Below are 15999 nucleotides of genomic sequence, written 5' to 3' on the forward strand. Positions count from 1 at the left end.
TAAAAATAAATAAATAAATAAATAAATAAATAAATAAATAAATAAATAAAATGCTAATATGAAATTAGGCAACCAAAAACCCTTTCGTGATTAGACAAAAATCTAACTAAATGACTGTATTTGCTCCTAGCAAGTATTAATAATCCAACTAAGACAGGCATTCTTATGTGCACCCCCAGGTCCTGAGTTTCTTGAAGCTTGTGGAAGCTTGCAGACTAAATTAGAGGACTGCCTACAAAATACAAAATTCTGCCTTTCTCTAGATTTTCCTCTAGGCCCTGAGGCATCAGAAAGCTGTGTGCAGGCCATCTACTCAATTGTTTCAATTGAGCAATGTTTAAAGATTGGGATAACCTGGTTTGCCTTTTTCTTATCTTTCATCTACATGTGCTTCATGTACTTTATAAGTGACCTTAATTCCTTTTTGGCAAGAGGCAGGATATAGATACATAAATATAGTCAAGCTTCTTTCCCTACCAATGAAAATACATTTTATGGTTGAGCTCCACATTATTCCTCAGAGGACCTTTCACCTCTTAGAATGAACTGCCCCTTCCTGTGTTCCCATAGCTTGGAGCTTTTACTACATTTATAGTACCCAATATTGTGGCATAGATGGATGAATGAGTAGGTGAACAAATGGATGGATAGATTGGAGAACTGATGCACTAGTAGGTCACCAAATAAAAAGACTCTTCAATAATAACCCCCTGAAAAAAATATGACCAACTACTTACCTTATCACTCAAAGATAATTTTTACCTAAAAATATTGATGTAAAGTCTTTATCATAGAGCCTGGAATTCCCTAAACAACCCCAATAAGTGGCACATGATGAGTGTTATCATTATTAGTGGTGGTAGGATTCAAATATGATCCTAGGCTGTGTCATTCTAAGAGGTGCATTGGGTGCTCAGTATACACAAACCTCTGATGAGTCTCTTCATTGAAAATGAAAAAAGAGAGCTAGAGAATGTTGCAATGCAAAAGGCTAAGGTATGTCATGTAAATGAATCCTGTCAAAGGCATATGTCATAGCAAATTGGTGTCCAACCAGCCAAAAGTCTGATTAGTCTAAGATTTCAGGATCTAGAAAGTATCCTAGTGTTTCCTTTTTTTTTCCTTTCTGTCTTTTGTTGTGTGGATATATTTCTTTTTACCCCCGAGGAACACAAAATCTTACCGTAGTTCCAAAGTCATCATGGCCCCAAATTAAGATGAAACATTCAAAAGAGTGGTTCAGAGAGCCCACATTCAGCCTAATTTAAGCCATTTCTACATTATTCCACTGGGGTTTAGCCTAACCAAAAACGGTCTCATTTGGGAGAATTAAGATTTTTAAGTTTCCTAAGACTTACTGTTCCTTTTGTAGTCTGTCTTATGACCACAAATGGACAGAAAAGTCTGCATTCAATACAACAGCCATTCCTCATATGAGAAGCTTCTGAGTTGACTCAGCACATCCATAGTATGGGCTTCAAAGCATTAATCAAGTCTACTTATCTTCAATGTCAGGCCCCAAATGCCACCTCTTCTGTAATGACTTTCCTGCTCAGATGGAATGCTGTGTCCACCATGACCAAAAGCATGACGATTTCAACAACAGTGAACTGGCTAACTCTATTCCAGGAGTACAAGCACACATTGGCAACCCAGGAAGCACACATATCAGTGGAAATGTCTTTAATCAGACATGTATAAACAATTTTCTTTTGTTCTTTTAATTGCTTCATAGTTACTTAAAAAGTATTACATGCATGCGTGTGTGTGTGTGTGTGTGTGTGTGTGTGTGTGTGTACATGCAGCAATAAGGCAAACATTAGATGAAGGGTTGACAGGTGAATCCTGTAAAGAAAAGAAAACTGCCTTAGTTTAACAAGATACCTTTATTCAACAAGTTGGTTGTAGAAAGATAGACTTTAGACTATGGCTGTGATAAGCTGGGAATGAAAAATATCAATCAACAGGAGATTCTGGAATTGAGAAAAGCAAGCTATGAAAGAAAGGAGAGAAGATTCAGAAAAAAGGGTGTGGACAGTAGCTGATAGGACGCTGGAGCCCAGATACACAGTGACATTTTCCTAAAGGCATAATAGCTGAGACCTCTTAAGAACAAAGGGAGGATCCATTAAGGATCCATTTCATGTTGTTCACTGTGCTCCACTAAAAGGTAATCACCCTCATTGACCACAAACCTTCAGTAAAATCTACTACACAAGTCTTGATTCAGTAGCACCACAGAATGTGAAAAGACTGGAGGGGAATGTCCCTGCAAGTACAAAATGATGTTGAAGGAGGAGGAAGAGGAAGAGGAGGAGGAGGAGAGGAAGATGAAGTGGAGGTGGAAGAGGAAGAAAGGAGAGAGAGGAGGAGGGGGAGGAGGAGGAGGAGAAGGAGGAGGAGAAGGAGAATTAAGAGAAAAACAGCAGGAGGAGACCAAGCCAGGGGTGACTCGGAAATGTATTAGCCTCCTCAAAGATCCCTCAAGATTCTAGTGGGGTTGCTGGAGGATTTTACTGGGAGATGCTCTATTGTATTCACACACTGGGTCAGGCTACTTTTCTTTGAATCTTAGTCTGACCTCAACCAACTCAAGAGTTTGAAGATCATGTGTAAGAAGCTGACATTCGGATTATAAACAAGACCTAAAGGATCTCTTGACCTAGAGACTCTCCATCACAGGCTGTCTCTTTCAACTGGCAATGTATATGCCTCTCTCCACATCACCATGGAGGCTGGGCAGCAGCAGGTTAAAGCCTGGGCTTAAGAATCACAGGAACTCATATTCAGGTACCAACTCTGTAACTCACCAGCTGTGCCACCTTCTAGGAATCTACTCCCCTCTCCTGCAATAATACTAACCACAGCATGTATATTACATATCAGAATGATATACTTAGCACCTATACGGCACAGCTTCTTGAGAAAATTCAATGAGAAAAAGCATGTAAAGTGATTTTCATAGTACCTAGGAAATAGCAAATGCTCAATAAAAAATAGCTCATTCTCCTTTCCTGCTGGCTACTTTTCATTGCTCCCTTCCAAACCTCTTGCTTTTGGTGTCATCCTCCTGCATACTTTTGCCTCTAAAAGTAACACTAGTCTATATTCTTCCATGTGTTAATTTCATATGCCTTTAAAATACTAGTCATTTCTACCAATTGTCATATGCCCAATGAAAGACAGTTTCTTCAATACTGCTCTCGCCATCAGGGGTTATCATCCCAAGTTGCCTGGTGAACCAGGTTTACAGATATGAGGAACCACAAGAGAAAAGAAACACCTGTAGAGACCTCAGACAAGAAATAAACACTGGGCACACCTTACATTCCTATAACCAGAAAAAGCAGTTATTTCTAATAAGCCATGAAACAGGACAACCTGAGAACCCCAACATAACAATGTGAATGAAGACTCTTAGCAGAAACTCCCAAGAATAAATTACATTGTTCTTTTATCTGAAAACAGTCACTCACCCAAACATTTGGGGCAGCACTGTCCTGGGGGAATGTGGCTAAGGTGTTGAGGACAGGAGAGAATGGGACAGACTTCTCTCACGCACTGTGTCCTGCCTCCCTGAAGAAAAGAGAGAGAGAAAAAAGCACATTTAGAAAAGTAAGTGCATTTATACTGTATAATCAAGATACCTGAAACAAACCTAGGGTCTTCCCTGGTATCGGGTCCTTGGGGTGACGGCTCAGGTCTGTGTAATTTCTCCCAACTATCCTTTTTCCTTTTATCTTCCCTGGAGGCCACATGAACTGTACCCTCGAAAAGACTGTCCCTGAAGAGATTATTACAGTATTACCTCTCCCCACCCACCCACCACCTTTCTTTACCTTTTTCCTTCTCAAGACTAGTCAACTATCTTCATTGGCTTGAGATTGGAGGCTTCCAGTACTAAAACTAGGAGAGTCTTAGGCAAACCAGGAAAAGTTGGCTTCCCTTTCCGACACCCAAGCAAGCAAAGGAGTCCTCTGGGCATTACTGAGGCTTTTCCTCCTCTTTCGGACCCTCATCTTTCTGTAGGTTCTGCAGACATCTTCCTCCAGGAATACTTCCTTTTCTGTAACTGCTTAAAGGTATTATTAGGATGGCTCTCGGAGGTTTAGATTTCATGAAGCAGCCAATCCGCTGAAAATGGATATGCTGCCAATATTCAGAAGAACCATTTCACTGAATTCACTCAGCTAACCAAACTTTTCTATCACAAGTAGAAGGCAAAAGATGATTGATATTGGAAGGAATGGCAGAGGCTTAGCAGCCTATGGGAGAAGTTCTAGAGCTTTTGAATTTTTCCCTGCCCCTCATTCTCCACCCTTCCTGTCCTCCTTTCTGACATCCATTCCTTCCTTCTTTATCCCAGCATGCCCCCCTTTCTCTAGCCATCAGTATCTCTCCCCTCTTTCTGTGCTTTCTTACAACTTGAAGATGCAACACGCCTACTCCCCCTCCTCGATGCCTCTGCTGAGGTGTCTGTTTTCCCAGCCTCAGCAACTTGTAATTGAATCTTCAGAAAGCTGGGGCAGGAAAAAAAAAAATAGTGCTTTCTAGTCAATTTACACCCAACACCTTTGTAAGGTTCATGTGAAAACTATCCTGTGCAAAATGAATTGCTACTAAATTTATGAATAATTTATTTTTTTCAGAAAATCAGAAGATTTGGTAAATAGATCACTAGACAAATGGAATTTCAATGGATTGGCTTCTCTGGGATTTGAGCTAGAAAGCAAAGGAGTAGACCCTCAGGTACCCGCTGTCTGAAACCGGTAATTTATATCTCAAGGGGCCTCAGGAAATGAGGAACTCACACTGTAAAGAAGGGAAAGATTCCCTGCGGCATTTCCTCACACCTTCTCCACCACTTTATGCAATAACACCAGACGTTAGCCGTCTGGATCAAATTCATGCCCATCCTAGCATACTGCTGCCATCCACTGTTTCTGCTTTCCCTTCCTGCTCTTGCCATTTTTATTATTACAGTTTATTTTTTGGTAGGGGTGGATGAAAAGGGTAGGACATGTTATGTCTTTTTAAATATTTATTATTTTTAAGCCACTTTAATGTCAGATTCTTCCCCAAACCAAGAGAGAACATACAAAAATACCACAAAAAGCTCTTCTGTTGTTTTTACATTATTTCCAGATCAGCAAGAATCACTAAAAATCTCCTAAGAATCCCTGGCTGTTTTCTGTGAGGTTCCCTCACTCAGCTCTGCATAATCCTAAAGTCTGGCCTTTCCCCAGACTTCAGAAGCACATAACCTGAGTCTAGGTCAGATACCGAGGTCTGCCCCAGCTTATACATAAACCACAAAAGTTAAATCTAGAGGGAAGGCAGAATGCTTCCCTTAACTTTTAATTTCAAAAAAATTCATCTGCAAGCAACTTCCTAAAATCATGAAGCCTCGGGCCATATGAGGCTGCCTGTGTGTTGGCTTCTCTTAGGTGCACAGAGAACATATTCTTTTCATTGATAGTCTCTGTTCTTGTTGGATCAGCATCTATTTTTCAAGCATATTTTAAAGTTAAAATTTTTACGAAATGTTACATAATTGCATAGGAGTTAACTTGTCCAGCACTTCGGAAAGCTGGCAAAAGATTAGGTGGGCTCCAGTAATTTTTCGTACAATAAGGTCAAAGAGCGGATTTTGCATATATAATACAAATGCAGTTTGTGTTTCCCAAGAGCCCCTTAAAGTAACTTGAACTGCAATCTGGGTTTGCTGGTTTAGTCAAGTTTTATTTTGTTTGGGTTGCAGGATTGTGGCACAGCCCAAGTCCCAAGGCTGCATTCCAATTAATACCTCTAAAGAAAGTGCCAGGCTATTTCGGCTCACAACCTGCTTCTATGATTTCAACTCAGCAGGGAATCTGGTTAAACTATGAGATGTGGCTATGCTGTAAACTAAGAAAGTTAAAATAGCAGAAGTGAACATTTCTGTTTCTAAAAATGTACTAATTCCTACTGTAACTGCACTAACTCCGGCTCTGTCAGATTAGCACACTCTTTTTAACTGGCCTCCCTGCCTCAGCTCTCTTCCACGAACCCACCTGGAAAGTTCCATATGCCCAGGATTCATTTCCAACATCCATCCATCATTTCATTATTTGATCAAATAGTTGTTTAAGGCCTAGATACGCTGAGGATACAGCGATGAATATAACATACAAAAATCACTCACCTTATGGAGCCTATGTTACCATTGCGCATGTCCCCATGCTAACGTGGAGGATGAGTTACCACTGCATTTGGGATAAAGTTCAGGCTAAAAGTCAATTGTAGAAGCAGCTATAGCCTCACTAAAATCTGCTTCTTTTTCTCCTGACATAGACCAACACTACATTTCTCAGACTCCCTTGCAGTTAGGCCTTACGACTGACTACGTTCTGACCAACAGGAGGTGGATGGAAATAAATAACACGCTTCTAGGCCTGACCCATAAAGGTCTCTCACACTCAGTGCTCCACACTCTCGCTTTCTATCTCCGCTACATGGATAACCACCTGAATTGAGGGGATATCAATAACTTTGCACAGAATGGAAAGAGCTTGCTTCCCTGGGTCACCATGTGGAAGTCTATCCACTAAACACTCACAATGAACTATTAAATGAGCAAGAAATAAATTTAATTGCGTTAAAATACTCAGATGTGGGGTGCCTGGGTGGTTCAGTCAGTTAAGTGTCCGACTCTTGGTTTTGGCTCAGGTTATGATCTCACAGTTCATGGGATCAAGACCCGTGTCGGGCTCTGTGCTGACAGCGCAGAGCCTGCTTGGGATTCTTTCTCCCCATCCCCTGCTCGCACACGTGCTCTCTCTTTCTCTCTCTCTCTTTCAAAATAAACAAACTTTAAAAAAATAAAATAAAATACTCAGATGCATTAGATCTTTATTACCACAGTTAGTCTAGTTGGTCAAGATACCCCATAACCTTCTCTCCCATCTCCTTTCCTCACAATATCAACCTGGAGAGGAGAGTCCATTATATATTTTTTATTGTCCCCAGGCACATCTGAGGCCTTCCATCTTCTTCATATGTACCTCTTTCCTTCTCTCCCCCCATCATTGACCCCTATAAAAATCCTGCTTCATTCAAGGTCAATTTGGGGCCTCTTCTCCCCTGTGAAGCCTTCCACACCCCTTAATTTCCCAGTGACCCCCTCTATCTTTCCATATCTTTCCCTTTCTCATGTATATTCCTGTATTTTTGACACATACATAGAAGTTTAATCTGGCAAGATGACACTGGTTTTGCCTTCAAGCTAGACTTTGGTGACAGCAAGGACCTTTGAGCCTAATATCCTTCAGGAACATGACGGGCTCAAGGAAATAACTCAGTAAAAATTTCTTAAATGAAAGGAAGAGCCACCACACATGATGGGCCCTAAGAATCTAAATGAATTTCTCAAATCACTGTGAACTACAGGATGCTGATAAGCTGGTATAGTTTCAGGGCTGTCTGTGTCTACTTACCTTGTATCTCCTTGGGTTTTACACATTTGGGGTACTAACTAAATGTTTGTTGGTGCTGATATATCAAAAAGCAACACTCAACTTCACCTTCTAAGCTGGCAGGATTTCTAGGACCCCATGTGTTTTGTTAAGTGTTTGAAAATTTCTATATGGTTAAAATACACAGGGGCTAATCACTATTCTCATCTGGTCAACAAGGAAAGGAACTCTGGGAACTTCCACAGTACTGGTGAGTTACAATTTCCACCATTTTTCTTTAATTTGTTCTTTACAGGTGGTCATTCGGTCATATCCAAGTGCTTCTCCAAAAGTGGCTGTTTTTAAAAGAAAGACATGAAACTTGTCCCGAGTCTATTTTCTACCCCCTTATTTTTGTCTTAGCTGATTTAGTCAAGAACACAATTGCTTGGTGTGAAAGTTTACCCTAGAGTAGCAGTCTTGCTGCATAATAAAATCTATCTTCCTGAATATAGTAATGAATGCAAGATGATAAAACCACAGCCATATGCATGCAGGATTCTTCCCCCACCCCTGAGGACCATTGAGAACTGAGGGCTGGAAACCATACTGTAATGTGACATAGCACTCATCTCTTGAACAGCATGCAGAGTCGGCTCCCCAACAGGAGGTGGGAAGCAGAGTAGTACATTTCTAACCAGTTAGAACCAATCAATTATACTCAACCACATTCTAGAAGGATTTTTTTTCCCCCAACGTTCAATTGTTTGAAGAGAATGGAGTTCTCCATTGATTCTAGATGAAGGTGAGAACAGGGGAGAGAAGACCGAGAGGGGCTAGTATAGGGGAGAAATATACCTTGAGTGCAAAGAGATTATGTGTGACCCACAATTCTTATATCATAACAGTCAATGAATGGTACAAAGCTGATTTGTGAATAGAGTATCCACTCTGAATTGCAAATTGGGTCCAAAAACTTCACAAGAGGAAAAGGATGTCCTTATCCATGCTTCTTTTTGGCCTGCAAATTTATTTTGGTAAACTTTCAGAGCATGCCAGTTACTTCCATGGGTCTTGGTATTTAGCCTCCCCTGTTCTTGGCCAGTGTAGAACAGAAAAAAAATCAAAGCAAAGATGGGCAGTAGGTAAGCTGTCCAGCTGAGAGAGCAGGAGTAGAGTGGACAATGGAAGAGAGAACACCCCAAATTGTAATGAGTGATGAGCCTACTCAGAGAAATGTATTTATAGATATGATACATACACAAGGACACATGTATATACATATACACATGCTATATTGACATATATGTATATACCACTACGGTATAATAACGTGTGTGTGTGTGTGTGTGTGTGTGTGTGTGTGTGTGTGTGTTTGTGAGAGTTACTCACTAGACCAGAGTTTTTCAAATTTGGCATTATTAACATTTGGGGTCAGAGAGGTCTCTGTTTTAGGGAGCCATCCTGTGTATTGTAAAATGTTTAACAGCATCCCTGGCCTCTATCCACTAGATGCCAGTATCACCCTTTGTCCCCTGGTTGTACCAAACAGAAATGTCTTCAGACATTGCCTAATGTCTCTGGAGGACAAAATCATTCCCAGTTAAAAACCATTGTACTAATAAACCAATGCTTTCTCAAGCCACAGCCCAGGAACCCGCATTTTTAATAACTTTCCCAGATGAATTAAATGCTGCTATCCAAGGCACTGCATTTTGCAAAATGCTCATGTGAGCTTCTAGCAAGCAGCATTTAAGGCTTATTAACCTTGTGAGTTCCTCCAGCAGCTAGCACATATCCCAGCTTATAACTGTGCTCCGGACGTGTGTTCTGAGTGATAGAGCACATTTCTCAGGTGGGGGAGTTGTCTCTGGGACATGAGCCAGGCCCTACTTCACCTCGCTAGGGGCTGGGGGCCACTTTTACTCAGGCTTGTGAAGGAAGAGGGCAGCAGGAGGAGAAGGGAGGATGGAGTTGTGGTTGAGGTTGATGGGGCTGAATTCACCAAGTGGTTCTGTGCTGAGACCAATGCAGGCTTTATCATCGTAATCTGTGAGGACTCTGGAAACTGTCTACCCCAAGAATCTGAACATTGTACTACACATGGGCTTATGTTTCCAAGTGATAAAGTACAACTTAACTTTGATTCTATACACACAGAGTCCAGAACACATCAGCAAAAGCTTGACCAAAGTACTTATTCTGACCCATAAAAATCTTGAGCAATCACCCTTGAAAAGTGCCCCCCCTGGACTGACAAAAATAAAACCCTTTTGTCTTTCATACCTATTCAAAGAACCATGACCTGATGCTCTGTCTTGAGAATCCAGCCTAAAACAAATTCCTTTTATTTTTTCCATCAATTAATGTCTCCAAGTCCAATTGTATTGTTGTTTATATTATTGCTCTGGTTTCCTATTGCTGCTATAATAAATTACCACATAAACTCAGTGGCTTAAAACCACACACATTTGCTATCTTACAGCTCTGGAAATCAGAAATCTGAAGTCAGTCTCCCTGGGCTAAAATCAAAGTGTCAGCAGGGCTGGGTTCTTTCTGGAGACTCTAGGGAAGAATCTGTTTTCTTGTCTTTTCCAGCTTTCAGAGGCTGCCAGCCTTCCTTGGCTATTGGCCTCCTTTCTTCATCGTCAAAGGCATCAACAAAACATTCTCAAAATCTGTATGATCTGACCCTTCTGCCTCTGTTCATAAAGACTCTTTTAAGAGGGTCCATCCAGATAATCCAGGATAATCTCCTATCAAAATCCTTAATTTAACCACATCTGCAAAGTCTCTTTTGCCATATAAGGTAACAGTCATAGGTTTTGGGAATTGGAATTTGGATGTCTTGGGGGTCAGGGGATCCATTATTCTGCCTACCACATATATGTTAAACAAATGACATTTAATTTCACTGTGCCATCCCAGATGTAATATTTCAGGCCTAATGTGACTACAAAACACTAAAATCACCCATTCTGTCATCCTTTCCCTCCTTGAAGAAGCTAAATCCCTCCCCCGCCCCACCTTTTTTTTTATCAGAAAGAAAAAGATAGCTAAGAATCTCAATTTAAATCCTGGTCAGGGCGCCTGGGTGGCTCCATCAGTTAGGCGTCTGACTTCAGCTCAGATCATGATCTCACTGTTCGTGGGTTTAAATCCCACTTTGGGCTCTGTGCTGACAGCTCGGAGCCTGGAGCCTGCTTTGGATTCTATGTCTCCCTCTCTCTCTGCCCCTCTCCTGCTCACGTTCTGCCTGTCTGTTTCTGTCTCTAAAATAAATTAACATTAAAAAACAACAACAACAACAACAACAACAACAACAACAACAACAAAAACCCACATAAATCCTGGTCATATGGTTGCTGAACTGAGCAAGTTCACACCCTATTACTGTTTGTTCTTCCTACGCTCTTCCCTAGTTATTTCATTGTACCTTTCAGAAGGTGATACGCAACTCAGACAATCTGAATTTCATATCCTACGCACTCTCTCTTCATTGTTATAGGCGACTCATAAATGTCAATGGACATCTTCAGGAGCAACGTTTTAGGTGTTAATAATGTAGGAAAGCTTTCCTGTTGGCCAATAGGCCCCTTCAGGGTCAGCACGCTGGCCATGCTGGTGAGCACTCATCCCCCAAGCTCAAGCTCCCACCACGCAGTATGTTGGCTGTTCACCCTCTGGCCTATACTGGTGAGCCCCGTAGGGACTTCATGTCCTCTGGTGGCCAGACAGATGACTCCCAGAGAGTTTGACTGCTCATCATATTCAAAGACGCTTACAGAAGAATGCCTGTACTGGCATCCTCATGGGTTTGCACAGCCCTACAGTGAGGTCTTAGCCTGCTGGCAGCATTATCAGGCCAACTTCCAGCAGATGCAGAAACCAGCAGGTCCAACTGGGTTGTGGAGACAGCGCTGGGCTTAAGTGCACACAGAGGCAGAGCCAGAGTTTGCAATGGTGTAAAATAAATATTAGATTCTTAAATAACCAGGTGATATAAATACATTTACTACTGTTTCTCTAACTTCATTTTATTTTTTTAAATTTTTTTTTTAAACGTTTGTTTATTTTTGAGACAGAGGGAGACAGAGCATGAACAGGGGAGAGTCAGAGAGAGAAAGGGAGACACAGAATTGGAAACAGGCTCCAGGCTCCAAACTGTCAGCACAGAGCCCGACGCGGGGCTTGAACTCACGAACCGCGAGATCATGACCTGAGCCGAAGTCAGACGCTTAACCGACTGAGCCACCCAGGTGCCCCTCTAACATCATTTTAAAAGGAAGTTTCCATATTGTGTTTGCTTAGGCCTCACATTTAAAGGTAAAATTTGCCTTGGGGCGCCTGGGTGGCACAGTCGGTTAAGCGTCCGACTTCAGCCAGGTCACGATCTCGCGGTCCGTGAGTTCGAGCCCCGCGTCAGGCTCTGGGCTGATGGCTCAGAGCCTGGAGCCTGTTTCCGATTCTGTGTCTCCCTCTCTCTCTGCCCCTCCCCCGTTCATGCTATGTCTCTCTCTGTCCCAAAAATAAATAAAAAACGTTGAAAAAAAAATTAAAAAAAAAAAAATAAATAAAAAATAAAGGTAAAATTTGCCTATATTCCTCGTTGAGTCCTCGTTCTTAACTCTGTCTTGTCACTCAGCTGAATGGCGGATTGTTGTTCTTGTTTTTGTGTTTTCATGTGCTTGCTTTGGAAAAGAAAATTTTGAAATCCTTCCTCCTCCCCACACCCCACTTCACACAGAGGCTGACACACACATTGCTGATAAGACTGGAACACCGTTTGAGGCAAATTCCAACTGGTTCTGGGTTTCCACAAACATCTTAGTGTATTGTCTATTTTAAAAGCAGGAAAATAAGACCACCCTATGGGACCACGCTCAGGTGAAACCTCTAAAGAAATGCCCTGGAAAGGAAGGGATGGGGAAGGCCCTGTGAATCAGAAGAGGTTGGCCAGCAATAGTATGTTTGGTGTCTACAAGCAGGCGCTGAGGGATGGCTGGAAACATAAGTGATCTGCCCTGAGGAATATGAAAACCCTTCCCAGGGCTCACAGAGCAGAGCAGTAGGGGCTTACTGATAAGGTCTGAGAATCCGGTCCTGCGATGCTGGTGAGCAAGGGTGTCCTCCCTCTCTCAAACAATCAATAAAATAAGCAAATAAATCCACAAGAGAACACCCTCCTACTATTGCAGATTCCAAGGGACCTCCCAGACCACCCCAGTAGGATGCTTCTCAACTACCACCCAAAAAGAAAAAAAAAAGGAAAAGAAAGAAAATGAGCCCTTTTCCTTTTCTTGCCTTTTTTTTTTTTTAATCAAAGTTCAATCTTTCATCCTCATGTAAGTAGTCAAAGCCGTTACAAGCCTACTGCTGACACATCAAACGCTTTAGCTTCAGTCTGGCCTGCTTCCAGGAAGATGAAAAGAACAATCATTCAGAACTCACACCTCCCATGAGTTATGAGCCATTCCTGAAAGGAAGGAAATAACCCCATCGTGGAGGAGAAAGGGCATTTTTCATATTCCTCAGGTTGTCCACACCACAGCAAAACTGGAGATGCGTGGAGGAAGAGGCCCCATGAGGGCTCGACAGGGGCAAGTCTCTACAAATACTGACCCCCAAGACAGAAAGCCAAGTGTCACTGAGGAACTGTTTCTCTGAAACCTTTCAGCTGACTTTTAAGTTTGGCTACCAAAAACAGTATATGTGCACCACCTGCCTTATATATTGTTTTATCTTATTTCCAATGTTTCGTTTGCATTTATCATTTGCCCCAAACTAGGCTGAGAGTTTTATCTTCCACAAGTGCCTGAGTCTTCCTAGCTCCACAGCGAGGCCACAGTAACATCACAAGTGTTTGGTTTTCACTTAAACACCTACTTGGAGGGTCATGAGCTAGAGCTGAAAGTCAATCAAATATGTGTGTGCTCTAGTAAGGTTTCCTGAGGAACAAAATTATCTGTTGTCTTGAAATGAATTAGTCCTAATTAAGGTCTATCTGGATCACCTCACTGTATTGACAAAATTATACTTAACAAGTCTTTGGGATAGTTCCTAAATATAGTACGCTTGAACACACTGCTAAAAAATAAGATTACACTTACACTTCATTTTCATTTCTGAATAGCAGTGGGCTAGTCATAGCATTCTGGCTTTCGTTTGCCCGTTCAGCAAACATTTGAGTTTCTGTGTGTTACATATAGTGGTCTTTAAATAAAAAATTTCAAAATCTTCATTCAATATACATTACCTTTTACAGGTCTCTATTTTGTATCAAGCGACAATTTCCTGAAATTCTAACAAAATCTAAAATGGTTAAGTAAAACATGAAGGAGTCCTATAAACACCCTGACCTCCATTAAGGGACACTGTCCAGGGAGACCAGAGATTTCTGGCACTATTCATTCAAACTAGGGGTGCCCCTGGGGATTGGTCTTCTCAACCAATTCAAAGTTTGTGTTCTGAGACAAACAGGCTACAACCCAATCTTGGCAAGCTCTTGGGACGATCATAATCTAGGCCAAAAATTATCAAAGGAAAAGAAGTATACAGGCTGTTGGAAACAGCTGTGGAAGGGGTGGGAGGAGGGTCCCAGTTTGAGCCAAAGCTAGCATTCTGACATGTCTGGGCAAGCCCAGTGAAAGGGAGAGGTTCATCTACTTAGCCTCTGGTGAGGGGAAAAAAAAAATCCATCCTAAGGGAGGAAGAGATTAACACAACAGACAGAATCATTGGTTCCAAAGCCTAATCATAGAAGCAAGGCGTTATTGCAAATACAACTTGGCATCTGTCACTCAGTCATCCCAAGTCCAGTGTCATGGATGGCTGTGTTGGTCCTAGGGGAGAAAGATGATGGAAATAAAGCCTAAAAATCTGTGTCCTTGAAACCTCTGACATTCAAATACAGACCCCACTGATCTTGGATTCCTATAATTGAGTAAACCACACAGAAAAGAAGGTGTTCCTGGTCCTTCCCACTTCCCCTCCACACTGCTTTATCATCACAGGTCTCCAGGGTATTAGCAGCGATGTGCAATCAAAGCGAGTGGAAATAGTAGCCGTGCTAGGCTGAAAAGCAAAGCGCCTATGACATGGTGGCAGTGCTAAAAAGAGGAAACAATGGCAGACAGACCATGGTAGAAGATGGACTTTTATCCAGTCCAGGAAAATGAGATTTCCTGTATCATGAACTCTGACTTGCTAAGAAGACTGGCAATCAGTGTCCAACATTGGACAATATGAAACAGCACCTAATAGACAAGGCAGGGGTATATTCTCTGACAAATGGATTCATATGTTGGTCAGGTAGAAAGAAAAAGTGGCCTTTTACAGAAAGAATGAATTATATTAGATCAATCTTGAGGAATGACATCAGGCCAGGTTCAGAAGCATTATCTTGTAATCTTGGCCAGAACATGCTACAAAGAGTCCAGAAAAGGGAAGATACCTGAGTGAGGTAGCATCTGGATGGAAAGCTTGCCTGGCCATGTATAGCTCTGTAACTGTGACAATACCTCAGCAACCACAGACATTTTTTTCAAGACGGATGGAGAACCAGGCCTGGACAGGTCAAATCCTTAACCTTATAGATACGAATGGAAAAAAGCTCTATCCTACAGAAAGGACTGGGTTCAGGACTGGGTTTTTTAGGCCATAGCTAGGACAGCAGTTCAAGTGCTTGTCAGAACTTCCCTAAATGCTTCAGTGAAAACCAAGGATAGTCTCCATAGTTCCTATGAAACTAAAGGAAGAAGAGTGGAAGGCCACCTCTGATTGGAAATCAAAGGAAAGCCAATCCACTTAAAATAGCTGCCAGGACTTTAGTGGTGAGTGGACCAGACACAAGCCCCTCAGAACATGCCCAGGGGCTCTCTCTAAAGACCAGTGTTGAAGAGGTAAATATGCGGGGGGCGGGGGGTGAGGGAAGGACTAGGACTCGGGGAGGCAATGGTTCAGAAATATCAAGCATTTTATTATACCAGGCCAACTGGAAGATGATGGCAATGTCTTGAAAACAGGCAGATTAAGTGAAAGCCTACTTACAGAAGATGAAATATCCAGCCCTTTTCTCACCAAGAAATCCAGTGTTACCACTGGTCTAGGACAAAGAGGATGATCTACTGAGCCTTTTAAACCGTCTGGTCTCAGATGGCCTCTAGGCTCGATTCTTGTTTGCTTTTTGGCAAACCCTCCCAAGCAGACTCTAACTTTGAAATCACAAGTGGCAATTCTCTAGGATCAATTCTGCCTGGAAAATGGTTGCCTTCAACATTAATTGCAACATTTTATCACAACAATAATAAGATATGCCAATGGTGGGGGAACTTGGGCAACCACAAGAAGGTAAGGATTCAAAATCCACAGTTCTCAACGGGTCTAATGGGTTTTACTCTTTTTTTTTTAACATTTTTTTAATGTTTATTTATTTATTTATTTATTTATTGCATTTAAATAGAGAATTTATTCTTTATTTTTTTTAATATAGGAAATTTATTGTCAAATTGGTTTCCATACAACACCCAGTGCTCATCCCAAAAGATGCCCTCCTCAATGCCCATCA

General features: G+C 41.7%; 1 protein-coding gene across 4 annotated transcripts in view; it reads right to left on the minus strand.

Moving 5' to 3' along the window:
• The window catches only part of BMPER (BMP binding endothelial regulator), a 254725-nt gene that overhangs the window by 111760 nt on the left and 126966 nt on the right, over positions 1 to 15999 (minus strand). For all 4 annotated transcript variants that reach the window (XM_058724623.1, XM_058724624.1, XM_058724621.1 and 1 more), the window contains one exon: positions 3477 to 3576. In XM_058724623.1, coding sequence (XP_058580606.1) covers positions 3477 to 3576 — 100 coding nt within the window. The remainder of the gene's footprint in view (positions 1 to 3476; positions 3577 to 15999) is intronic.

Source organism: Neofelis nebulosa, chromosome 4 (genome assembly GCF_028018385.1).
Source record: "Neofelis nebulosa isolate mNeoNeb1 chromosome 4, mNeoNeb1.pri, whole genome shotgun sequence".
NCBI classification, from domain to species: Eukaryota; Metazoa; Chordata; class Mammalia; order Carnivora; family Felidae; genus Neofelis; species Neofelis nebulosa.